Raw genomic sequence first — 27,918 nt, forward strand, 5'->3', positions numbered from 1 at the left:
CTTCCCTGGAAGACGAACAACCGAGCCAAGACCCGATTGTCTCGGAGTTTCTCGAAGGCCTGGCATCGATCCCGCGATCAGTATTCATTGGTTTCCACGCGAACGTATCCTGGATAATTGGCGGGTCGTTCGAATCGGGACCGGAGGAAAGAGAAGCATCGGTGGAAGATGATACCACTTTTTTCATCAAGGTGAAAATTTTGACGAAGAGACGCCGAGTGTATCCGGTGACTAAAGTCGACGGGAGCCTGGTCCACGGGCAGGGGTGATTTCCCGAATGCTGTGGGGTAGGGAGGAGCCATCTTGCGGCCGGTTTCAGGACAGCCACCAATTGATTCATCCCCACTGTACCACCGTTACTGGAAGGAAGGGGCGTCGATTCAATTCCGGGGCAAAAAAACCGTCCATGAGGCGGGGTTCGTTCCGTAATCCATCCGCTTCCATTGGCCAGGGATAGAGTGGTACCGATGCACCCACTATCCGACCGACCAATCCAAGGCCTCTGGGTGGCGACTGAAACCAGTTTGAGCTTCGCGTACAGAGGGGAGCCGTTGACTTGACTCTACGGGCAGATAGTGCTGTGCCGTTGGCTCGTGCCGTAGTGGTCCTAACACTAACAGGACCTTGCCAGCAAGGGACCCCTGGAATCCGTTCGTTACACGGCCGAATTCGCCGCGCGGATCCATCGAGCGGCCACCGTGTTTCCAATCACGTCAGCTGATCAGTGTTTCCGTCGGTGCGACGTAAACGCCAGGAGCAATTACCGTCTGCCAGTGTAAATACTCGAGTGTCTGGTGTTTTTCCCAAGGGTCCAGTTCTCTCGGTGGGATTCTTTGTCCTGTGCGCTGGCTGGCGAACGACGTACACGCGGAACAAACACCATCGAGACTAAACGTCTGGGAAATTCTGAAGATATCGGCGAGAGATCGCCGGAGTGATTTGGAGTGATATTATCGACGGACTGTGTTCGCGTAGGGACTGAAGGACTCTCGGGACAGACTCATGTCGATCGTGTTTAATTAAATCTCCATGCTCCAAACCGTTAACGATTACTTAAAGTTGAGAGAAGATTGTTCAAGTTTCTGACAATTGACAGTCGAGTCGAAGACAAGAGCGATCGCGAAGAATTGATCTCGATCGATGATGGATGTAAAATTTGTGTAGAACAACGGAAGCCTCGACTCTCGCTTTCCGACGGCACCTGCATCGAATAGCCCTGTAAAACTGACTCTCGAGTCAGTTACGTGGCGATTTATCTTGACTTGTTGTCATTGTTTGCCAATGAACATGATTAACTTTTGCGTCGATACCGTGAATATACTCTAACTTGTCGGTGAAATGAAGTCCGAGGTTCGTAAAATGTAAACAAAGAACATTGCTGGTCATCGACGCAAGTAGTTATCCGATAGGAATTTTCACATGATCGATCAACTCATTGAACTGACTGGATATAAAAAGACTGTCCTCCTCGTTCATCGGTTCCGATGAGTATAGGGTAAGAGATACCCAAAGAACGACGGAAGCCAGGAAAAGGATACATAAATGCAATAGAAGCGAGGTCTCTCCGTCGGAGAGAAATTCAGTCGTCAAGTTGGTACCAAACATGGTCCTGGAACCAGGAGGTGATCTGTCCTTCCCATTGCCTCCTGCCAGCGGTTCCACTGGTTCCGGTGGTTCCCTTCTGACGCCTGCCAGGCTGATCCAGAGGGCGACACCCGTGTTTCCGTATCATCTAGCAGGATGGCCACCGCATCACCCTGTCCTCGGACAGGTTCAAAGTCAGGTTCAAACTATGCAGGTCTACAATCAGGCTGCCTCAGCTGCTGTCATGTTCTTCAGTCATCATCATTCTCATCATCCGCGTCCGGCACTGGGGAACCCGCTGGTGCCGGCGATAACTAGCCACCGTCCGGACGCCCATCATTTCCATCATGCTACCGATCACGGCGACGACGATGACGAGAAGAAAGGTAAGCGTCTTTTCAGGTCGTTTCACCGTTAAGTCTCGATATGCCTTTGATAATAATCGGTGCAGCAAACGGTTGCACTTGAACACTGATTTTGTTTTTTCTTTGGTGCGAAAAATACCACGAGACACCATGAGCAAGCGATCAAACGTTTGTGTGTCGTCAAGGATCATTCGGGTTGCCACGGATTGGTCCGCGATGATGTGACACCGTTGCTCTACTTTGTCTAACGAGATAACGAGGAATAGGTTCTTGCTTATATTTCAAAGCCTAGTTTCAGAGATGATGCGGAGCTAAGCAGCATGAGAGATCGAACAATGTTGCGAATGACGTGCGTGTTTGCTTCTAAAAGTTCGATACCGTGTTTGAAGAATTTTATGTACAGCTATGTTTTCCAATGAGCGATTGATTAAACATAATTCAAGTCCTCCCCTTGTTTGTTTCTCAAAACCTAGTTTCAGAGATGATGCGGAGCTACCGGGCTTTGTAACATGAGAGATGAAACAATGTTGCGAGTGACATTGCTTGTAAGAGTTCGATACTGTTTCGAAGAATGTTATGTACAAGCCATATTTTCCAAGCAGCGATTGATTAGATATAATTTCATTTCTCCCTTGCTTGTTTTTTCAAAGATTAATGCCAGAGATGATGCAGAGCTTCCGTGCTAACTAGCATAAGAAGAATTTTGCCACGTTTGTAACTGCTTTTAAGAGTTAAATTCTGTTTTCGAAGGAAAGTTTTATTACGGAACTGCGGACGTCTATGCAAGTTCATATTATTATGTAAACAGATGAAGAACTGAAACGTGAATTAAAGTATATTTTGTCATCTAATTGTTGTAACGTGTAAAAGTCCTTCGCGTTTATACGTATAGTGATAAAGTGGTGTCGATAGAAGTCATCGCATGTTCTTGAAAGCTTACTTATCAATGTCAAGCAATATCCAGACCGATAAGATAGAATTATTTGGTCTTGAGGACAATAAACACAAATCAATTTGAAATTGTATTAACTCCTTACAGCCAACCATTAAATAATGCTATGCTTGTCTCTTTATACGGATAGAAGTCAACATAAGTGATTAACGAAAAATAGAAAATTTCCTTGTGAGACTTTGATTAGGTCAAAATGATTGTGCTTCGTAAACCTGGTATTTAAATGCAAGATATATCTTTCAATATGCGATGGACAAGTCGTAGTTCAAGTACTCGATGCGTGTTTATGTTTACTGACAATCGTAAAGCATTCATAACTCGGATAAAAGAAGCTATAATTGTTTCTACGAAAGAAAATAAATTTCCGTTCAGAAAGAATGTACCTATCTACAATTTGAAAGTGTCTTGAAAGGATTACGAAAGATTTACAAGGAGCTAAATGAATTAAATAAGTATCAGCGGTAAACTGGAAATAATTTTATTCATGGAAAAGTTATTGCTTGGAGGTACTGAAATAAATAATTTATTTTTAGATTAGACCGAGGAGTAGTTTTAAATTTGGTGTCGCGCTCCTTTCTCCGTTATTTTGCATACTTATCGCTTCGCGAGCTACAATTTTGAGTCACGAACGATAGCGAACCTGCTCGTTAGTTGGTACTTTGTTACTTAATTTACAATGCGATTTGAACGACGTGGCGTTAGGCGCGTGATATTCTGGCCAATTGTATTCTTGTCACTGATTGTTTGGATCATAAAAAACATTGTAAAACAATGTAGTAAATAATATTCCAAATAAGAATTTTTTAGAATGTTTTTAAAACAGCCCCAAGATATTTTAGAGAAGAAATATTCTTATACATTAGTAGCACCTGAATTTATGATGCAATTTGTAATAAACTATAAAACTATTCTTGCTCTTTTAAAATCTGTATAATAAATAAGATTCAACGCGTCCTTTGGTTGAAGTTTTATAACATCCATGTGATGTTTTGGAGTAGGATACATTCGGAGTACTAAATACGTATATGATGGAATTTTTAATCAACCATAAAACAATATTTGTTCTGCTGAAAATGACGTGACAAATAATATTTAAAACTGTCCCCATTTTAAAAATAAATTTGAGAATATACTGCAAAATATATCAAAATAAAAGGATCAATTCCAAATTAAACGACAATTACAAGAGTAATTTAAACGAAATAACTGGCTGCAACAAAGTTATACATTTGCCTCTAAATAGATCGATCTATACGATAAAATCTAATACATCTGTTATCGTATATGGTTCGATTATCGAATCAAAGCTTGCATCTTCTCGTAGTCGCTAATGACCTTTGTAACCCAAGTGACACTAAGTAAACGTATTTAAAAAAAAAAATTCTCGATTTATCAGCAAATTATTGGATCGTGATTCAGCCATTCCAACATCGAAATATCTGTACGAATTGCGATATAGAGTTACTGATGGTTGCGCGATAGTCCGTAGCGTTCTTTCTTGTTCGCGCAGCCTCTCGCTCGAATGTAGTATGTATTTCAAAGATACGCCTGGAAAATGGTCTACGGGGAGTGCCGTAACACGGTCAATCATAAGATCGTTCTTGACGAGCCCCTGGGATCGCTTACAGGGTTAGCCCCAATCCGTAACGCCCTTTTTCCACCCTTCCTTCGAGCTGACGGGCTGAAATCACGTTTCGTGTACGAGATCGAGGGTGGAAATCTGTTTTTTACGTGATCCCATTCATGTCCCTAACGCTTGTTTATGCCTCGAAGGGAGTGCCACTTAACTTTCACAACTTTTTCCTGTTGTTTCGTGGACGCACGCGGCGATCTTGGCCAGTCATTGCTTGTTCAGACTCGGACTCGGTTCTTTGTTTTGATGTCGTTGTAAAAACTTTTACTTAAACTGTAACCTGCGAATACAAACGCGGCTTGTTCAGAGGGAATCAGTTCTGTAAAATAAACAAAAGTACTGGTCCTTGTTGGATTATTTTTGGCCTACAAATTAAATAATGTAAATTTGCTTGGTTTACTATCGGTAGCATTTGAGAAAAGGATTTCTTCCAAGTTAGGGGAATAAAGAGAAATCAGTTCATTAGAACAGATAAAAGTAATGCTTCACATAAATGCATTAAGGTTTTTTTCTGGTCAAACCTTGAATAATTTAAAATAAGCTAGCACAAAGGAGAGTTTCAGATACAATTAAGGTAATTCGAGTAGTAATGTAGACTTTGTATTATTGGATTATTGCATGTCGATTGATATTGCTAATGAAGTTTTTAAGGACACACGCGACTTCTGCCGTCGTTATAATTTTATTATCAATTTTATAAACCTCAGAGATTTTCAGAAATGTTTCCAACACCTATACGAATTTTAGAAAAATTCTGTACATTGTTCAATTCACGTTTTGCTTTTGCGTACAACGGTAGCTTATCAACAAAATCAATTTATTGACTCCCAACAATTGACAACAATTCTTCTTAGCGAATGCATGTAATTAACCGAAACGAATTCAACACCAGACAGTCCGAAAAGAACAGTAACGCTTCATTGAAATCCACAGTTGTTTGCGCACGTTTCGTTACACGCGCGCTTTAAAAATACTCCTCTTCTAATTTCTCTAATGGGCCAACTAGCATAACCAACCGCACGTAACGCGACCAGCAAGCGGGCAACCTAACTAATGAGTTCCGCGAGTGTTTAACGTAACAGCGTTTAAGATAAACGTGTCACGACTGACAGACGTGAGAGATCTCCCTCGCCAAGTGTCTGCTGTCTTCTTTGCGAATTTGCTCCTAGCACAACTTCAAACAGTTTATTTTCAATAAATTCATCGACAACGTAGTCACGCTGAACCGATCTGTTGGATTTGCTGATCGCTTTCATAACAATTTGAAGTCTGAATAAATCCTGTGGTAACGAATTGAGTCTCTGTTGATCTCTGGATAAGTTTGGTGGGCTTCAAAACAAGTCCTATATTCAGTATCACTGGTCAAATTTGTAAGCTCTGTTTATTTATTTATTTTTTAACGATGGAGTTCTGAGCAAGTCATCTTTTCAAGGAAGTTAATTATTGATTGAACCTCAGCTGATGTTAAGGAGCAGTGGCCCATTTGTTCGACAAGTTAACTTTATGATTAAATTGATGATCAATACTACAGTTTGTCAATCACTTTAAATTAAACTCCAGAAATAATTATACCTTTCCCAAATGTGTTTAGATATCTGTAACAGAAATTAGATACATTTGCAAGTAGTTTTGTACCATTCCAGATTCATGACCTTAATACTCTGAAGTGTTTCTATTTTATGACTTTGATTTCAATACACTCTTGTTTTCGTAGTTGTGATAGATGTATCCAATTCTGGAAACTCTCAATTAATGTCACATTTATCTTTCAGTATTCCTAATACTTTGTAAACTACAATATTTAATATGATTCAAAGTGATCAGGTTCGCGGTCTAAAATCATTAAAAAATTACTACACGACAATAATCTACAGAAAAAAAAGAAATATTTCCATTTTTGTTCTTGTTTCAACCTATATCAACGCCATATTTATTGCATCGTGGCAGTTAAAGAATAAAATAAAGTAAAACTCCTAATCTCTCGACACGGTTTGACATTCAAATTAATTCAGTATGAAAAATCATCACGCCATTTACTTATTATACATTTAATTTCTTCATAAACGTCCAATTTCCTTGAATCGTACAACCGATCAAATAACCGTTATTCAAAAAACGTGCGAAACAGAACGTGCGGAAAATTACGCAAATTGTTTCCAGTTTCCCTGTTTACTTATACTCGCAACAAACAACCATGCATAACGCCTATCCGGTGTAATTTTAATTGAACGTAGTTCATTAAACTCGGTCGTTAATCGAACCTAGTCACTTCTAGTTAGTTTGCAGTTATATCGTTTGCGATCAGAAATTAATGTTTTGTCTTGACAGCGTCTTGCCACTTTCCTATCGCGAAGCGAAGCCTTTCTGCAAACTGAATTCACCGTTATGCTGAAAGGAATAAATGAAATTAACCCGTTGGGGCTCGTGCCTAGATGTACTGACTATTTTCCTTGTTTCGATAGGCATTATTTTGTTTTGTGGCAAACCAAATAAAATGGGGAAAGAAAGCTGAATATTTATGTGAACTGTTTAATCGCATTGATCATAGTTACAAACGATGTCTTAAATGTACAGAATAATACTCCAAATAAATGAACATACAAACAAGTATCATATTATATTGAAATAACAGTATGGATTGCTTGAGACTAGCTTGTATCAAAAACGGAGCTGTAATCATGAAAGAATTGACGTTAGACGTCTCCAAAAATAACACATGAATCATAGATGCGACAGTAGTAATGAAATAGTTGATTAATCCTAATAACCAATGAATTGTAAGAGCTAATGGTGAAGAAATAAATGTAATTTTAAAACATTCTTTTGGAGAGCACCAAAAAACAATGAACGGAATCGCAACAAACAGAATCGTCGTTACGATCAACGCCCAATGGAGCGATCTCGAGCGTTTATTTCAATCGGAGCAGCGGAAACCAATAATTTTCTCTTTATTAGCGATACCCTGAGCGTCAGCTAATTGCAGCAAATACATTATAGGAAATTAACGCGCAGAGAAACGTCGATGCATTCATCAGTGACAGGAGCTAATTAATATTCCACCCTGGAATTAAACTCTCGTGGAAAACGAACGGAGAAATAAGCTTGCACATTTATTTGGGCAAGAAACAACTTGAAATAAGACACCATATAATTGGTACATAAAATTAAAGCTTCCACTGTTCCGGACCATTTATTTTCATCTGCATTTCTTGACACTTCGAGAGGAATATCCGCTACCTTATTTCTTATGTTTCTTATGTTTATATACATTACTTGTTAACACGTTGACTGCTAAACTGATCTCTATTTTAAATATTTTAGTAATTCATAACTGTTGAACTTGAGGCGTATTTATGAAAATATATTTTACATAATAAGAGTATCTGCAAGCTTTACATAATATTTTCGATTGAAAATTCAATCCCCTCCAGTATTTTGAATATAATGATAAGAAATGTACTGATAAGAGGAGGAATTGGATATTCTTTACGAGATAATTCTATATAATTTTTGGAAATGCTTATTCACTCTTCTTATCTGTATGTTTATCTATTTTTAAAACCATTGTAAGATACACTGATGTATGTATTTAATTTTACATCTCGTTTATGGCCATAACATCATGCTTATTACAGCGACACTAAAATTCACCGAATAATTGCCGTATTTCTTTTAACGATGACACCTTGAGCACTCGGAAACGTTAAACTGTCCCGAGTTCCCCTGGAAAGTTAAAGTTGCGTCGTTACCGTCACTAAAGTTCCTCGCTAGCTGCGTGAAACTCTAGGTTAACACATTGTACACAGCACGTTTTGAGTTTTAATCGAACGTCCTGCTGTTAGTTGTGTAACCCAGAAATTGTACATTTACCCTCCGTTAATTTAACGTTTTACAGCCTAAAAAAAGTGGCGACTAGGAATCGTCTTGCCTTTCGCCGTCGGTGGACGCCTGTCGGGCATTCCTGTTGGCTTCTAAATCGGGGTGATCTGTCATGATCGTCCGATTCACGCGTTCATTCGTGGAAAACTGCACGCTGCAGTTGTCCCGGAGCAGATTACGAAGAAACGCATGAATGATGACCGGTTCGCGACATGGAAGCGGCACTCCGCGCGCCGGACAGATAAGAAAGCCTTCAGCGATGAAAGGAGAAGCGTGCAAGCCACGCGGATAGATTCCGCGCGTCCATTCGGAATGTAGATCGCGTTAATTTCTCTACAAGTCGAGATTATTCATCGCTGATTGACGAGTAGGCCACTTCCTCTTGCAATTAGCAGCAGAATTCCCCGAACTCCAGTGATTTCAGTGAGCATTGACGCTTTTGTTGTATCTTTTGAACTCCGCCCTTAAGAGCCTCGATACATTTTCATCGCATTCTAGTCTCTGAATGACAAGGCCAATTTTTGTCGTTTATTTGAACTAAGTATTCGCGGATAGCGATTTCACAAATTTAATGTAGATCCTTTGTTTGCTTTTGTTTAAGAATTTAATTACTTGTTGGATGATGAACTACCAGTTTTTTTTCTCTGAGGAAATATAACAATTTGTATCTATTTTACTATAAATACGGAAAACGTAAGTGAGCCGTAGGGACGCTGGGTTCGAAGGTCGTATATAACCTAAATAACGTAGGAAGGGTCGTTAATTTGTAATTTTTTGTGGTGTCGATTCATCTTATCCGCTGCTGTCAGCTCGCTCGACAAATCGATGGGTTTTTATCAACTCGCCTAATACCTATTCGTTTGGTCTAATCGGAAAATAATGACAGGATGCCGCGATAACGTGGCTGTTTCTTAAAGAAGCTGAAATCATTTGGACGTCTCGAAATAAGTCTTGAATCATCGCAGTGTATGGCGTACTTCATTCAAGATTCCTCTTTTTCAATCCGAAGATTTAAAAGTTAAACATACGTTAGGGGTATTAGCCTTATTTGCTAGAATAGTAGAAATTTATAGTTTTAATGTTCCACTTTCAGGATTCAACAGGAGCCAACTATTCATTTAAATCAGTAATTCAGATAATTTTGCTGTTTCAAATTAGGTATTATTTACTTTATGCTACAACTCTTCGTTTAAAGTTATATTTAGATCTCTGTAAATGTTACAAATGAATTGTATGTAAATTAACGTGTAAAATGAGTTTATTGAATTAATATATAAAATAATTTAATGACCACTTTTAGATATGTGGTTGGTAAGACATTTTGGTAAGGAATGTTTGGATATTGATAGCACCATTGTATTTGTTCTGCAAATGAATATGAAGATTCAAATTTATACATAATGGTACATTTAGTGTATTACGTAATACTGCTTCATGTTACAGAGTTTGATTATGACATGGCACAAAGCAACCAAGTTATATAAGTTCCATTGCATCACTGTTGACATAAGACTGTACCTGTACATCCTTCATTTTTTATGTACGAATGAATGAACTAGACTTCAAATTTCAGTCATCCAAAGTTTAAATTCAGAGCTGTTTCAGATCTAGAGGTTGAGTGAAGATGGACACTTCAGACTAAACTTAGAGTTATTAAACAATTTTGGTGTGGAGTTGGAGTTATAGAAATTAAATGAAGCTGCGGTTCAGGGGTATTTTGAATCACTCAAAGTTTTGCATTGAAGTTAGAAATTCCAAGAAAATGTATGCATACATTAAATTACTAGTTGGCCTAACAGAATTTCAAGGTATATACTAATTATATACTAATTAGCGACTTTAAGTTAAACTATAAACCTTTGGAGGTACATTTTCGTTAGAAATACTAAATTAAACTATATACTCTTAAAAATCGATTTTGATCTATAAAAGACTGAAGATGTCCGCCTATATACACGGAATACCGTAACACGGACACAACGAAAGAACATCGCGTAAACATGTGCCCGGTTTGATCATGTTTCCAAGTTATAACCACTTCTGTGCTCCAGTAATTTGTAGTTTCATACCTTCACAGGAAGTGCTCGAAATTACCACCTCCGTCTCAAATACAAGCCTTCAGACCTCCTGTCATGGTGTTCCTCAATCTTTCATTTATTCCAGGAATTTTCCATGATTTGTTAGCAGAAATATCGTGTGTAATTTTATGACGAAACATTTGATAGTAACCTTATGGCAAGGGATTACTTCTTCACCGAAGAAATCCCACAACAATGTCTGCAAATTCGTTAACAAACTCTAAGACACTGTTCAAAACATCTATTTCTACTAGTAGTTGCTTCGTTAAGTCGTAGTTTTACACTCTTCCGTCATAAACGAATTAACTAATCAATTAAAGTTTAATGTTTAGCCGCTTCACGCCCTTGGCCACATATATGTACGTTTAGTTTTTTATAATTATAATTACTTTCAATAATAAAAGTAACAACTTTATGGTTTGGCTGCACTCATAATGTTATTTCCGATGCACAGTTAGAGATATAAGAGAAACGCGAAGAAAAATCGTTCCTCCAGAGGTTAATCAAGCTAACGGGACCACCATTGACATAAACGATTATAATTTTGGCATTCTTAAAAGTTTTTTAAAATAATTTGGTACAAATATTCTAAGAATCTTCAGACACAAGAATATCAATAGAAAAATGTACTGTTTCGTCTTAAATAAAAGAATACCCTCTTAATGTTTAGTGTTCAATTAACCTAACGGACAGTTTGTGATACAGACGGTTATCATTCCAGCATTCTTGAAAGTCTTTCGATATCATTTGATAGAAATATTCTAAAAATCTCGAGCAATAAGAATATAAAGAAAAACCTACTTTTTCCCGCAAAATAAAAAAACACCCCCTTAAAGATTCGTGTTCAATCCTCCTTAACGTGATCCTCCGTGATATAAACCATTCCATTTGCCAACCTTTAAACTTTCTAAACATAATTCAGTAGAAATATTCGAAAGAAATTTTCTTCGACCCACAATAGAAGAGTATCTCCTTACAGTCCGCCACTCGGCAGTCCCAATTCCTGAGATTTGGATAGATTTCAAACAAGAAAGCGTCAATTCCGGCAGCCTAGGAGAATCGAGGTTCCCTGGGAGGGAAAGCGTCAGGAAAAAGCTGGAAATGGTCGGATCGTGCGAGGGGGTGAGACAGCACTAGGGGTCATAGTCGAGTAGAAAAGGTACAAACAAACCGGCACAGCTCCGGGTAATAACTTAATTTAAACTAAACTACAGTTTAATAATTCTCGGCCAGGTCGGCCGCAGAAGATGCAGCGGGCAACCAGCAATTTCAGAGCCGTCGTTAACTGCCGGTCGTTAGTCCCTTTTCAAAACTTCTTTCTTTCTCTCGCCCCTTCGCCCTATGCCGTACCCTTCGCCCCTTTTCTCCCTCACTCCCGTTTGGTCTGTATCGCCACGGCGTTACTACTACACATGCTAACACCGCGCTCGGTCACGAGCTAATTTTCGAGCGCGGTTTGCGTGCCGCGCCGTGAATCTCGCCACGGGCCCCCAGAAACGCTCGCACCGAGACCGACAAATTGAATCGTCCTCGGCCTTCGCTTTCCAGGGTTGTTCCACGCTCGAGAAGCGGCGATCAGTCATAAACAATTTCGTTTCTTCGGTTCCTCGCGCGTCGTCTCCTATCCGCAACCACTGCGAAGGATTAGAATACCCTGACAACGGATTCGAACGCTCTTACATCCTTTCAGAGTCGAATTTCTTCTTTTTCTCGTACTAATGTAATTTAATTTCTAGGGTTAACTTGAACTAAAACTAGTACGGGAAAAATGAAAAAAGAATCTTGATAGTAGTGTTGTTTCCGAGGAAAACTGGTCTTTCTTCGTGTGCACAAATAAGGACATTCGCCGAAAACAATAGTGTCGGTTTTGCGTGGTGTAGTTTTGTGTCCTCAATCGTGGACGCCAGGTCTGAAACGGTTAACCCACTCACAGCCAAATGCGTGATGCCTGGTAGTTCAAATAGATTGCAATTACTCAAAGAATAAATTTAATTATAGACTTCAGAGTCCCGAATTATTGCAAAAGAAGATCGTAAATTTTCTTTTTAATATAACAAATTTAATATTGGTTTTTATTATCAAAATAATAACCTAGATTACGCATGTGTATTAAACCTTGGCGTCCAAGTCAAAACGCTTGAAATTTGTCTAGCAGTGAATGGGTTAAATGAATTTAAAATCCTGTTTAAACATTTTAAATAGAACGACAAAAGTAACACGACTAGTCTGCCAGTTATCTATTAAATCAATTCGCGGAGTCGATTAGATATTAAATCGACTTTCTACGATTAGAAACTACGCTATTAATTGTGTACCAAGCGCGGGAGGTAAAAGTTCTTGACTTATTGCTTACGAGAAGCGTTTAACCTTACTTCGCGCCCCGAGTCAGTCAAATCTACCAAACGCGGAGAAGTAATCTTCCACCCAGCGAAACGTTCGTTTTTCGCCAAACGTCGAACAGAAAGTAGGCGAAAAAGACATTAATTAAATACTTTGAATTATGGACGCAGGGGGTAGCGGTTAGGGTCGAAACGACGGACAGGGGAACAGTGGGAAAGATACGGCTGACAGACTATAAATACGTCGTGTTTATACGCTCCGCTAATTGTCTTTGACGATAAGGATCTCGCTTTTATTACTTTCCGAGTTGCTTCTCTGCGACTTTACCGAGTCTCTCGTCTCTCCGCCCCGCCAACCCCTGTCCGTGGATTAATGCCTCGCGAAACGATCTTTCCAGCGAAGAACTCTTGGCCCATATTCCCGTTCACAAGAAAAGACATTTTCCGCGTAAACGGCACCTTGGTGGTGATCGCAAGAAACGAATTGTTGGCCCCGCGTTCAACCGGTTTCGAGGAAGAAAGAAATCGTGAGAGACGCTGCGGACAGACGCTGCGGACAGACGCTGATATATTCGGGTAGTCAGCGATCATTAGATCAATTTAGAATACAGCTATGGTTTTTATAAGTTCATGCACGCTTGGAGATACTCTAAGAAAATGGTATTTTTTAAGAACTGCTAATTTTCATGAAATCCTTTTATGGGATTTTTAAAGGCCTTAAATTTTGTTTTTTAATAACAGTATCTGTCAGCGTAGTCGTGGTAGACATATTGTTGTATAAATATATGAATATATTATATAAATTATATAACACGGTTATATTATATATCGTATCTGGTTTATGAAAAAAAGAAATTTTTAATAGTCTTATGGAAAATCTTTTACTAGTGCAAATTTTGTAACCATATTCTTTATGTTGGTTAGTCGTCATACATATCTTTTCGAATCGTTACGCATAATCATTTAAGTCTACTGATGATTTTCTCATTTTTAATCGTGAAATGTAGCGCACATTCCCTTGATCCATTACAGTTTTGACTTATCATTTTAAAACACTATGAACATGAATTTCAACCTTTGTCTCGACCACTCTAACAATTTTCAGTAAAACGAGTAGAAATTCAGCTATCGTCGCTACCTCGTGCAGCGACAAGTAACCTTCAATTTCTCCAAGAGAATCGATCTCTTCCTGTTACTGCGATAATCAGGGAGCGACGGAATCACACGTTTCCTCGTGATCGTAGCTCTCTCTCGTTAAGACTTTGCCAATCGATCAGGGAGTGGTTCAGAAACTGGAAAAATTCACAAAATTCTGGTACCATGTTTCAATTATTAGAAACCAATAGATAAGAATCGGATTTTTGTATTTTCTCACTGAAGATATTTTGAAACAGGAAGTCTACCGTTTTAGGTCCATTATTGTAAGCTGTACACTGAACGTGATATAGAAAAAGTATTTTTAAGGGTTGTTAAGAACACTGAATATTTTAAGGGTTGTTCTTTACCTATAGAGAACATCTGATAATTTTTTATTTTTTAGGGAAAATTATCGAAACTTCTTCTGCTTAAAGAATTTAAATTGTTTTCGACAAAATTGAAATATCTACAATCGATCTATAACGATGCCGATCAGTGTGTTCACGAATCATTATAACAGATTAAGAAAAGTCAAACTTGAAGTATTATTCCAACTTCTAGTTGTGGTTTTAATTGTTACGCCATGAATGTTTTCATGAAGCCGTTCTCCATTAATATAGTCGCAGAAAAAATGTGTACAAAGATTTATTTCGCACGCAACCCTGATAAAGTTATCAGTAGGAATAAAATGCGTTGGAACCGCTTCTGGGCTCGTTTCGTGTATGGGCAATTCTTTTCTGATGTGTTACGGGAAAGTCCACGGTTTGCTCGAAAGAAGCCTTTAAAGGCTGAAACGTTTCTTGATCGTAATTGTGGTATGACGTTTAAATTGCAGTACAGTGGCAAAATCGCAGTATAGCGGCATGATTGCGGTGCGCTCGCATGCAACTTAATAGCACGAAATTTATGACGGATCTCCTAGGTCTTCTACCTTACTCAACTACTCACTCCGACGTGAACATGAATTATTGCCACGACATTTCACGTTCACAATAAATTGAATTAGAGAATTTCGCGAGGGCTGTTGAGGACCTTTTAACTTTCGAAAATGCGATCGTTTGCGGCGGAACGAATTTCGAATAGTTATTCTCTGAAGTACAATTTTATTTAGCAATAGGAGTTATTATCTTACTAAAACTAAATAATTAGTTATATATATTATGTGTAGACATTTAATTCTGTGTCTGTCTGATGTGAACTTACAGTGAACTTTATAAACTTATTATAGTTTATTCGTACAGTTGAACCATACAATTTTTAATCTTCCCCGAGTCACATAGTTTAAAAGAGTACACATAATTGTAAAAACAAAATCTCGAAGCAATCAGTGCGTTACATTTGATTACAAAGCAAATGCTTTATCGTAAATAACCGGTGAGTAAATATTTCTATTTAAACTACAGTCATAAATCATCGAATGTTAAGGCCAATAATCAATTTCTACGCCTAATAATTTTCAAGTATACTTGTATTGAGTTCGAAGAATGACAACAGGAAGATCACTGATAAACTTTTTGTGTAGATCCATTGTAATGAAGATTAATTTGAAGACTTAGACGGTTAGTAACGTGACAAAATAACTAGTAAATACTATTACTTAAACTACAGTTAACAATGTATGAATGTAAAGACACAGAAATAATTTCTGCGTTTAGTAAATACGAAAACAATACAGCGATAGGTTCAAGTTCTGTGATGTATAGATTGATGAGAATAAAACTGGATAAAGTTGTCGTGATTGTGTAATAAGAAAGAAATTGAATGTGATATAATGGAATGGAAGTGTATTGTGAATAGAAGACTAAAATGAAGAAAGACATTAATCATTCAGAAAAACGATTAAGCAATTATATGAAATTGCTTTAATCCCTTGTCACTCTTTAGAGCTACCTCTCTTCTCCCAGCATTGAAATCACCTGTATACGATCTCGTCAGACGCGTGGAATAAGGTAATATAAAGTATGTACACGCCATATATAGGGTGTTTAGTAATATGTGGGGGCTTTTTCAGAGGGTGAAGTCCCGACACCAGTACGAAATGAAAAATCCTTAGCCAATTTGCGAACTGCGACTTCGATATTTAGATACAAGCTGTTGAAATTTACAGGTGTGGCCGTCGTACAACTCTTATAATAAACTTCTCACAGTGAAGCATATAGTTGAAGAATGTCAAGAAATGTAACAGGATTGTATGGAGTTAAAACCTCAAACTAGTAGGTATACAAACAATTCTTAGCAATAAAAACGAATTTCCCAAATAAGTAAATATGTTAATTAAACATAATATATTGGATTCACTGTAATTAAATTGTAACCATTGCCGTGGTCGCTAATAACCTTGTAGCCGATGTGGCTTAAATAAATAAATTGAAACAAAAAAATAGTTTCATTAAAAATAATGTCTTAATTCACCTCTCGTGTTAGGACAGCTACAGTGACGTATACCCTTGAAAATAAGGCATAATTCCCTGAATGAACCACTTGGGACGTAACACAAGTCCACAATAAGAGATCCCACCTCCTCCAATGAACGACGCTTTCCACAGTCGGCGGGCGTGCACGAATGCAACAAGAGTGTCTCGCAGAATCCAATCGCTCAACCCCAGAGGCAGAGCCTATCACACATTCTTCTCGCGCCAACTATCTTGTAGATTACGCTTCGATTTTCCTAAAATAATCTCAGACGAAATGTCGTCAAACGAAAGTTCGCAGCTTTCTAAACCGGAACTATCAGCCTTCGATACTTATCACCTCAAATTTAGTGTTTCGAACGGGTCCCCTATCATCACCTGGCGATCCCCGTGCATCGAGAAAATGAACGATCACGGTGAAAGCGTCCCGAGACTGGTTCTCAGCCGCTTCGAAAATTTTCATGCTCGCTCGGCTGTGCTGGTAATTTTCGCATAATTGTGTTGTCTGCGTGCGATCTAATAGCGGCGCGTTTATCACGGGTCTCCGCTATCGGCACGCGGGGTACGTACAAAACGGATGTGAATCACTCAATCGTTTATCAACGCGCGTCTAAATCGCGCGGCCGAGCGAGCGAAACGCGCGCAACCCTCGCCGTACGTGCAATTAGTTATTTAATTCTGATTTCCCGGGATTTATCGCTTTGCGTCTCGGTTCAGCTGGATGATTCCGCGCTATCGGGGCCGACGTTGCCGCGAGAAACAATGTTTTCGAGGTAATTAAATTAAAATGCTCGCGACGATTAGATTGAGCCGACGAGCATGCACGGGAGCGGGCGTAACGTGGGAATGCGGGAATGATCCGAGGTAACGGAGAGGTTTCTGTTCCAAGACGCTGTGGAAATGGAGAAGCGTCATCCGAGAATACGAAAAACGATACTGATATCGAATTATGCGCACAACTGGGGGATTTATTTATTTAAACTATTCACTGATGGACAAATTTAAAGCGTTTTGCTCTGGGCGCAAAGATTTAATACAGATGCGTAATGTAGGTTATTATCTTGATTATAAAAAGAGATGATAAAGTTGTTGTTCCAGGAAGAAAATTTACGATCTTCTTTTGCAATAATTGAGTAATTGCAATCAATTTGAACTACGGGACATCTCGTAGTTGACAGTGAATAGATTAAAGCACAGTTATTGTATTTTGTAGGCTTTCCTATTTGATATATATAAAGTTTAGAGAACATTAAAACTGTGAACTTATTTTTTTTTTTAAAGACTCTGACTTTAAGAGAACGCTCAGATAACAGTAAATTTTGTTTTGAGAATAATTTTAGAATCCCATGATCGTTTGTAATTGGTGCTGCAATCGAAACGAAATCTCAGAAAACGAAGTATCGTATTTTCAGTAGTTTACTTGAATAATCGAATAAGATTACTGTTCAATAACATTGGCGAGTGCCAACATTGTTATTGTCCTGTAACGGTAAACGATCATTATTACGTAAATTAGTTCGAAAAATACCTACATAATACAAGCAAGAGCTGAAGATTTACATTTTTATTGTGTATTCTACGGGTACATAATTAACAATTAAGTCTACATTACTTCTTATCTTTAACGTAAATCATGGTCACGATATATTGTAACGAAGGATCGTGATTATGACGCGGTAGACATAATTGAACGTTGCAAAAGAAGCGTATAGAAAGTGTGCAGCAAGAGGATATTGTTACTTCAGTGTCGTAATAATTAATAAACGAACAATAGCAGAATTAATGGTCGTCATTGATTCATAACGGTCTATGATCTTGTTAGGCAATGTGGATATAATTGCTTTAAACGTTTTCGGTGATTTGGTTTATCATTTTTAGAAGCTGAAAATGATCAGAAGCACCTAACAAATTATTTAAATTCTTGATGCTTACTGAGAAAATCTTAAATCTGTTTCGAATTTGGAGCGTCAAAGAAAAATTAAAATTTATAGATCCGATCCAGGTGATCCGCAATTAAGATTAAACTTACGATACCAGTGACAATGAAAGTATTGAAAAAGACCACTCCCGATCAAAATGGCCGTCGGTGACCCAAGAATTCGAGTATCCGCGCATCCCCAGTAAATTCTTGAGTTTTGTTTTCCTCTTGCAACTCATTAATACGCCGTTAACATTGCCGTTTGTCGTAGATCGCCTAATAGGTTGGTACGAGCCACTGGAAACGTTAATTTCTCGGCCAGGTTGACCCGCGAGAAGGCGAATTTATTGGGTTGCTTGAATTAATCGGAGCCAGATCCCAGCCTCGTACACGCGACATATTTTATTGGCCATTACGTGTTCCGTCGACCAATGAAATATAATCTGCCAGAAGTTATGCTCTTCGTGGTCCTCGTCGGCGAATCGCCTACGTATTTGTCTGTTCACCGTTCAGGGTTGCGCGAAACGAACGATTAATCCCTTCGGACCTGAATTTCTTGTTTGGGTGCAAGAATGTTGCTCGGTGCCTAACAAATCTAATTGAATTTAAAAATAACAATGTTCATCTGAAACGTGATTATTTGTAACTTTTCTTTGGGAGGAAAGAACATCGACGTTGGATGCATTATGTATTTTAATGTTTGATTAAAAAATGAATTAAATAAAGAAATTAGGTAACGTAAATTCTCTGAATTTGTTAACAGTGGTGGTTCATTTAAAAACAGTCTTTATGTAGAAACATTATCTTTTATCAGCCATGAGATTATTGTAGATGGTACGTATTAAAAATTATTTGAGATTCAAACGAACATATCATTAACTTAATTTGTTTACAATATTTTTGTATTACATACAAATATTCTTATATACTTAGGTTGTTTCCATTTTTAAAATTTCGTATATAATTTTAAATGCATATAAAAAACTCAACAAATTTGTCTACAATTCAAAAATGTTCTTTATATTAAGCTGGGATATTAAATGATCGTGACGAAAAATAAATATCGTTACACAATTCAACAAACAATCTGTGACTAATAGATAAAACGAACGTTACAATTTAGAAACAATCTCCTATTATCTCTATTTTTCGCACCTACTTTAAAACCTTACTCAAAACATTACGTAACATTAACTCGACAAGTGACAAAACGCATGTTTGGATAAAAATTAATCACACCTTACCAGCACATACCATTATAGCTGAATAAATATTCACCCTCTTTAAGCTTTGCACTTTCAAAGCGTTTCAATCTCCGACGGGGTACCAATAATACGGTGGAAATAATTTGCAAAGTTCCAGGTTGATTACTAACCAGCGATGATCATTCGGGAAACGATCTTCGCATCTAGTCGACGATGAGGAGATTGGCCAGAGATCGACACTTTAAAACAATCGACTCCGATGTGCTCGCGGAGATCGCACGCGAAGACGGCGATACGGTATTGCCAGGGAAATGACACGCTATGGGGTAACAACCCGTGGTTAGTAATTAGAGTGGTGAGAGAGAGGTGGGAGCTGACGATGCCAGCGGCACGCAAATTCTCATTTTTCTGCAAACCCTTACGCGATTACTCGCGAACCAGCGTGATAGGGATTCCGTGATAAGCCTGCGCGTCGAATTATTAATCGCAATCCAATAAAGGCTTGTAAAATGCCTTCGCGCGTAATAAACTACGAGCGGGTATTTTATATCATCGATAAACGATTATGGAATGAGTTGTTTTATTTATCCACGACGTGAAGTTTATGAAGTCGTAATTACAAGCTTATGGAATTATTGCATCGATTTATAGCGTAATCTCGGTCGGTTCCAGTGACGATTACATAGTTCTACATTGATAAGTGATGTAGGGTTGTGGTTTATTCGAAATATTGTGCTAAAAAAATTAACGAAATCTCCGGAACTCTATTTTGTGATTAAATCAGTTTAAAAATATTATCATTCAAATGTGCTGATCTCTTCAAGAACGAACTTTTTCATGCGAAAAGAACTTATTATATTTGTTGCTTGACTATGTTTCATTTGTTTTATGTCGATAGTAATTCGATGAGTAAGTAAAAAATTGGCAAAATAATAAATATACAGAAAAAAATACTGTTCACGTGTGCGACCGTTGATATTATTGGTAAACCGTGAATGGAAAAGTTTCATACATTTAGAGCATATCGGTATTACATAACTAGTAATCCTAGTTACGTTTTTACTATTATTCACAGTGTCCCTAAAGATTGAGCACATAGGGAGTAAGAAAACCTTTCCTGAAATATTTATTAATATCTTATTCTGTGGGGAATAATTCCCCAACAGATTTTTATTTTTTGTTTTAATTGGTATAATTTTAATTAAAAAGAGTAACATATACATACGTACCAGTGTCTCTGAAGAGGTTAACGAGTAACATACACATTTAAAGGTAGCTTTATGCCTCGAATAATTTCTTAAGACTATAAGTTACGATTCAGAATGCACTGTTCTCTTCTCTGTACGTTATTATTTCGCAACACGTCGTTAACCAGTGAAGATAGCTTTGCTTCAAATTAAATTTGTTAGGAAATTATATCCTTCTACCGTATATATTTTCCTTTGTGTTCTTGGAACTGTCCGGTAGAATTCTTGGGTAAAAAAATGGCGCTCCGAATTTGTTATGAAAAGAATTTTGCAAATTAAAACGTCTTTGTATCCGTAAGTTTTGTATTTTAATTAAAGCATCTCCGAATTAATTGCAGATAAGTCAGCATTAACCTTGGTGTAACCGCTTGTAATTCCATGGCCATCGCTGCGTGCAGATATTACCGTGTTAATTAAAATATGCACGAATTAATTTCGCGTTCGTGACATATTTATTCTTCCTACTTGCGTTTTGGCAAAATCATTCGTTAGAATACCTTCATGAATAGTTGCAATACCTATTCAAATTTATTGCAGATCTTGTCTCTTCGATACAAACTTTAGTGAAATTTAAATGGAAGCTAATTGGTATAAATTGGTATAATGAGGTATGACGTATTTGGAAATCAGTGTTTCGAAAAAAATGCCTTTAAAGTTTACGATCAGTTTAATGAGACGTCCCGCGATATAAATGACTATATCTTTAACGATATTAAAACGTTTTCAATTTGGCAGAAATATCTAAAATAAAAAAGAATATCAACCATTGTATAATGTAGTTTTCGTGTCAGAAAAAAAGAATACCTCTTTATTAAATTCTTTTGCTCTTTTCAGTCCCTTCTCATTTTTCTTTCTATTTAATTTTACCAATATGATATTCAAAATTCACAGAGCATCATAATTAAGACTAATTGACATCAGTTTCGCTGGAATGGATATCATTACTTGAATATTATAATTAGGTCAAAAGTAAGAACCCACTTAGGTCGAAAAAGCTCAAACATTTTTTGGGCCCCTTTCATACAATTTGGAGCAGTTCAAAAATCGTGCCGAAACGTCTTTAGACTTTCTTGCATGCTGTTTGAATTAGTTTGTATATTACTTTATGTCTTATATATATCAACAAAATAGAATAATCATTTATATAATTAAGAAGATACATTTCACATACGTTTGGGACAATTATCAAGCCAAATTTCCAAAAATATCATATACGTTACGACGATGTAAATCTATATCTAAATAAAACTCGCGTCTCTGATTGTAACAATCACCGCGCTAATTAAAACGCTCCGTAGTTAACTGGACGCGACTCGAAAACAGCGGTCCCCCTGTGATTGATACCCGCAAATGCGTATCCCGTTATCAACCTCTTTCTCTCTCGTTACCATCGGCGTTACGCGGTCGTAATTATCACCGCGAACGAAACAGATCTGATTACGCGAACACGTAAACGCGGAATCGTCGCAACTCCATGGCGATAAACCAGCACGGAGCGAATCGTTCGAGTCGTCACGAAACTCTCGTTTCGTTCAACGAGAGGAGCGAAGAAAAATGAGTGGACAGAGAACGCGTTAAAGAAGGGAACGGGCGAGTGGAAAAGAGAAACGAAGCGCGCCCCCGGTGGGGTACGATTTCAATATTAGCGAAAGATCGAGATCTCGATGCAGATAAAGTTAACATGCGCATCGAGCCACTTATCGTGATCTCGAGCGGACGGCGCCCCGTCTTAATTTGTTTACATGCCCGTCGCTATCATTATGCGAAACACAACGTTACTCTATCCGTCGCTTGTTAAGACTTACACCAGGATATAACTTCTCGGCTTCGTTGCGAGAGGTTATCGAATTTTCCTTATCGATCTAAATCATCTGAGAGGGGAAGCCTTTTGAGATTGTCGAACGCAACGACTTTCGCCTTAAATGGGAAACTAATTAATAACGAAATTGTTTGAAGGATCAATTTAATCTATAGTAGCGGATAACGATTTAAGATGGCGAATAATAATTTCATTTATGTATTTATTATACGGGTACTATCTTTCTACGCTGATTGGTGTGTTCGAGAATTATGGGTCTGTTTAGTGTGGTGACTATAATAAACCACTGTAATTTTGGATTAAGACGTAACTTTAAAGAGTATTTCTGATACAAAATTAGAAATTAGGCTATTAGTTATAAAAAATTAAATTCTTAACGACTTTAAGAGGGTATTCTAGTCTAGAGCCTTAATTTTTAAGTACTCTTTTAAAAATGAAGAATTTTTTTATGTAGTATTGCAAACATGTATTCAGATTTTGAGAACATAATCTACTTTTAATGATAATGAATCAAATTAAATGCAATTAAATGGAATTAAATGCAACAACTGATGTTGTACACACAATTCCTTTAGAAAACAGTACAGATATTCGTGATTGATACCAAAGATTGCTTCTGTTCGGCAGTCGATATGGCAGCTGAAGTAAATATTAGTACTGATAATCAAATTAGTGCGAGAATCGACAGAAGACGATAAGAAGATTAACCTTTTGCACTATGAGGTCACTTCCTAAAGTGATAAAATTATTTTTTCCTAAAACTCTTGAGTCACCTCTGACGTGTCACTTCAGACAGCCACTAAGACAAATTAATAGCACTGTTTTATTCAAAACAATATCTTAAAGCCTCATTTGAAAAATTCTTAAGTAGAAACTCTTACGAAATTCTTTAATTTTGTCCAAAAATATTCGTGCAAATTTGAAGATAGATAAAAATGATACAGACACACCTTGATTTGTTTCAAAAGCAATATAATCTGTCAATTGTTTCTTTGTGAGTCTTATATTAATGTTACACTTATTCTTTCCACTCGGTCGTGTATCGATTACGATCTCTGTAATCAACTGACAATTATTACGTAACAATCCCATCGCAAATTTCTATACTCTTAGAAATTGCGATGCGTCCTTTCAATTAAACCGACGATTTAATCCACGGGCCGAACGAGCACACGATTCGCTTATCGTTTCTCGCGTAATTGCGCGTCGATGCACCGAACAGCGTCGGTGGGCCATAATTTACCGAAATTGAGGAACCCAGCGATATCGATGGGCCACAGCCGCCATTGCGGCGAAGAGAACAACGTCGATCATCGGCAACGATAAATCAATAACGAACTCGCGGGCCCAGCCTCGTCGAAATTCCGTGGAGGGCGCCTTGTCGGCTAATTAATACATTTTTCGTCGATTCGCGGCATTTGTTGGCAAACTGCAACGGTTAACGCCAATTACGTTACACGGCTGGGGCTGTAGATCATTATCCGAAACGGGAGACGCCAGCTCGGCCCAGTGATCTTCGAGCGTCTGGGCCCGAAGCTTCTGGCAAGTGGTGAAAACGATTAGATCACCGTGGCAGTTGCAAAATTATGGAAGGGAACGTGATACGTAAATTGGCTTTAGTTAGGAATATTCTACCGAGTTGTTCGGAAAGTAATTTCGATGGAAAGTCTACAAATAGTTAATAGGAAAGGAATTTTGTTCTCGTAGAGTGATATTTAACATCATGTTCGTTTAATGAAGTTGAGAAAATTAAGGGACATAATTGGAGATTAGATGTTACTCTGTAAATGATCCTATTGCAATAATAGTTTTAGACTAACTTTAATTACACAGAATGTTCCTGAAAGACATTTGTTCTTTCGTCAAAATCATATTTAAGATTCAATCTGTAATATTGTATATTGATATATTTTATATATTATGTATGTATAATACATATGATGAACGTTTTATATTAAAAGTAATAATATTTATTGACATTTCCTATCTGTTTAGACTTCAGGGACACCCTGTGCTTCATTTCCATTTCTTTCAATTTTCTATTAATCATTTCATCTTCCACGATTGCGTGATCCTCGTACTCGTTCAAAAGACGCATGTCATCGGTTAATCGGTAAGGAGTTTAAACAATTAGCCTTTAATTGCCTCGTGCATTTAATTGGTACACTCACGATTCCTCGCACTTCGACATTCACAGAATTATCGCACAGAGTAATCGTACTCGAGATAGTCAGAAGGAAAAACAATTACTCGCTCTAGAAGAAATGTAACAATTATTCGAGGCGGAATGCCAGCACGTACATCGCCACGGAGAAGGAAACGCGATAATTCTATTTCCATTAGGTTATACAGTCCTGTAATTAAAACGATCCCTCGAGCACGTTGAACTATCGCGAAATCTTGGACAGTAGGCAGGGTATTCATCCAACAGGCTAATTATGACTTTTAAATCAACACTTCATGTATTCAGGTTAGCTGGTTTTCCTTGTATCGCTGTGCATCTTGACCTGTTCTTTTAACTTCCATGGAATTACGGCGTAATCGATATGTATACGATCTCTAATCTATTCATGCAAATGTGAACTAACTAGTTGAATTACGCTTTATCCAACTTTCGGTCATTAAAAGGTATTCTGAATACGATGTAATAGACCTGTGATAAAATAATTGCACCGCAAGTCCCTAGCATCATTTTAAAAATATCTGGCAAAAACTAATAACATTTCACCACTGTGTCTAAGAACTACACACTTTTAACGCATTCCACGCACCAACATTTCGTATCTAAAGATCTCATTACAAGTTCGCAGCCATTAGCTGGTTATTACTCGCGACGAAGGATTGTTCGTCACAAATATTACCGATTACCAGGTCTCACCACGTGGAGGTTGCTGCGACTGGAGACCCGGAGACAGAAGGAATCAAACTTCCTTCGATCTCCTTCTACATAGAGTATATATACGTAGATGCATACTCTGCATAGAGTCGACGAGCTTAATACTAAGTACGAAACGATGAAAATCAAAGGAAAACAAAATTCCCTTCGATTTCCAAAGTCTAAGTCTGACTCTGCCAAGCAATTATTTGAACTAAGAGGGTGAAGTTAAATTGAGATCGCGACACGACGCGACCATGAAACTGGACTTACTGAGTCAGTCCCGTTTCCTCTTGTTGGATCTGGACTCGAGAGGAAGACGACCGACGCCTCCGAACCAGTCCTCCACACCCTGTACCCAGCTGGGAGCCACTGCGCTCTGCGCTTTGGACTTACTGCACTGCGCCGGGAGCCTGGACTACACCAGATGAGATACAGAGAGTAGAGAACCGATCCGGAGGAGCCGATTGTCTTCCTCTCGAATACAGATCCACCAGAAGGACGACAACCGACCTTTCTGTCCAGTTACACAGTTGGTCACTTCACTTATCACATGAAATGATAGTGACCGAAGTGGAGAACGAAGTTGCGAGTCCGATATGGACTTACGAACAAACAAAAGAATTGAACAAATAAATAATAATTGTTTGGCAGAGGACAGACACTCGTACATCCATGCCTTAAAACTAACTTAGATACATGCCTTAAAACTAACCAAACCATACTAAGGTATCCACAAGCAATACCAAGATACAATAACTAAGGGAAATTACACAAGCAAAAATAGGAGAGACACGAGTCGCGGACGCCCGATCGCGAGATCCATATGGAACGAAGGATCGTCGAAGAATGAGCTCTCACCCCTCGTATACCTGTGTCGGTCGAGGGTCGCGGCCCGCTTGTGCGTCTCGAAGTAGAGAAGGGGAAGGGCGAACAACAACCGCGTGACGCTCGATTCGAAGGCTCGTTGTATCAATCGGGAAAATAATTCGTGAAACATTAATATCACAGCAAAATCATATTTCCCATCATTGTTTAAATAATAAGTATTGTTAATAATTAATTTTATTATTGTCTTCACTGAATATTTATTCTGAACCGTGATTGTCATTAATATTTACTGGAAGTATTGTTAAAATTTGTTGAAGAATGTATAGTGGATAAAATATTAATAATTTTTATTTTTATTTTAGTATCTAGATAATCGTTTTAGTTCAATGTTTACGCAGTTTAAATTGATTCGTGTAGAACTCTTATTTTAAATACATCCTCGATTTCAACTGAAATAATAATTTTGTATTACTCCTATTCCACATGAATTTTTAATTTCACCTGGAATAATAATTTTGTGTGTAACACTCCTTTTCATAGAGTAGAAAAGTTTTTTTCTTTGATTATCGTCTTCTTAATTTAAATGAGTGAACTCAAATTAATCAGTTTCTATCGAAACTTATCCCGTTGTAAATCAATCCTGAATGTTGACGGAGTACATAACTTCGCGGATATTCCTTGAATCCGTCGATGAATGACGTTGCAAAACGTCTAGTGATCTTTAATCCAGCAAAACTACAAATACTGGTTATTCTAGATCTGTTAAAGAAAAAACATCGTTTCGATAGTCTAGTTATCTGATTTAGTTATTTTATTCTTAATGCAAATGAGTCAATTCAACTGAGACATCATCAGCCCACGTCAAACTTGATCCGAGCGCAAACCACTCTTCGGTTTTCATCGAAAAGCTATAATTTCCTAGATAATAACAGCTTTCCTATATTCATGGAAGGAAAAAGATCGTTGCAGAAGGCTTCGACAGTTTCCTTATTTAGCTGGCTTCTTCGTGGTGCGATTGGACCGACACAAAATTATTAGCCTGAGTAATAATTTGCGGTTTAATGAAACACACCTCAGTTTCATGAGAAACGATAAATTATAGACAAGACTATCTTTCTTCGATGCATTGAATGCATTGAATGCTCTGTGCCAGTCCCATTGTTTATCTAGCTTTTTCTATATGCAAACTGGATAACCTCATTCAAACTCAACTTGATCCCATAGCAAACCAACTCTCAGTTTAAACAAATGCCATAATTTCAAAGACAAGAATATCTTTCTCCGATTCATCGAAGAAACGACGTAATTCCAAAATCCATCAACAAGCCTCTAACTAATTAACCCTTACTCGATGCAAACCAGCAAACTCCATTCAAACTCAAGTCGACCCCATGGCGAACCAATTCTCAGTTCAAACGCGCAGCGTAATTTCATTCATAACAATAGCTTTCCTCGACTGTTCGAAGAAAAAGGCACCGTTTCAAGACGCTTGGACAGTCCCCTTATCTATCTACCTTTTTCTCGCCAGCGTCTTGGAAGAGTGGCTTCCTCTTCTCATGCATTACGCCGAGCAGCCACCCCCGGAGGGGTCTCTGGTTTCTTAATGCCGGCTATACGCAGCCAAGGATTGCACGCGAAGGTATTA

General features: G+C 38.0%; 1 protein-coding gene across 1 annotated transcript in view; it reads left to right on the forward strand.

The window, feature by feature from the left end:
* Positions 1-568: 568 nt before the first annotated feature.
* Positions 569-27,918, forward strand: part of LOC128885853 (homeobox protein unc-4 homolog) — a 51,157-nt gene continuing 23,807 nt past the window's right edge. The window contains exon 1 of the mRNA XM_054140168.1: positions 569-1,970. Coding sequence (XP_053996143.1) covers positions 1,604-1,970 — 367 coding nt within the window. The 5' untranslated portion in view covers positions 569-1,603. The remainder of the gene's footprint in view (positions 1,971-27,918) is intronic.

This window comes from Hylaeus anthracinus, unplaced genomic scaffold (assembly GCF_026225885.1).
Source record: "Hylaeus anthracinus isolate JK02 unplaced genomic scaffold, UHH_iyHylAnth1.0_haploid 11982, whole genome shotgun sequence".
In the NCBI taxonomy this organism is placed as follows: Eukaryota; Metazoa; Arthropoda; class Insecta; order Hymenoptera; family Colletidae; genus Hylaeus; species Hylaeus anthracinus.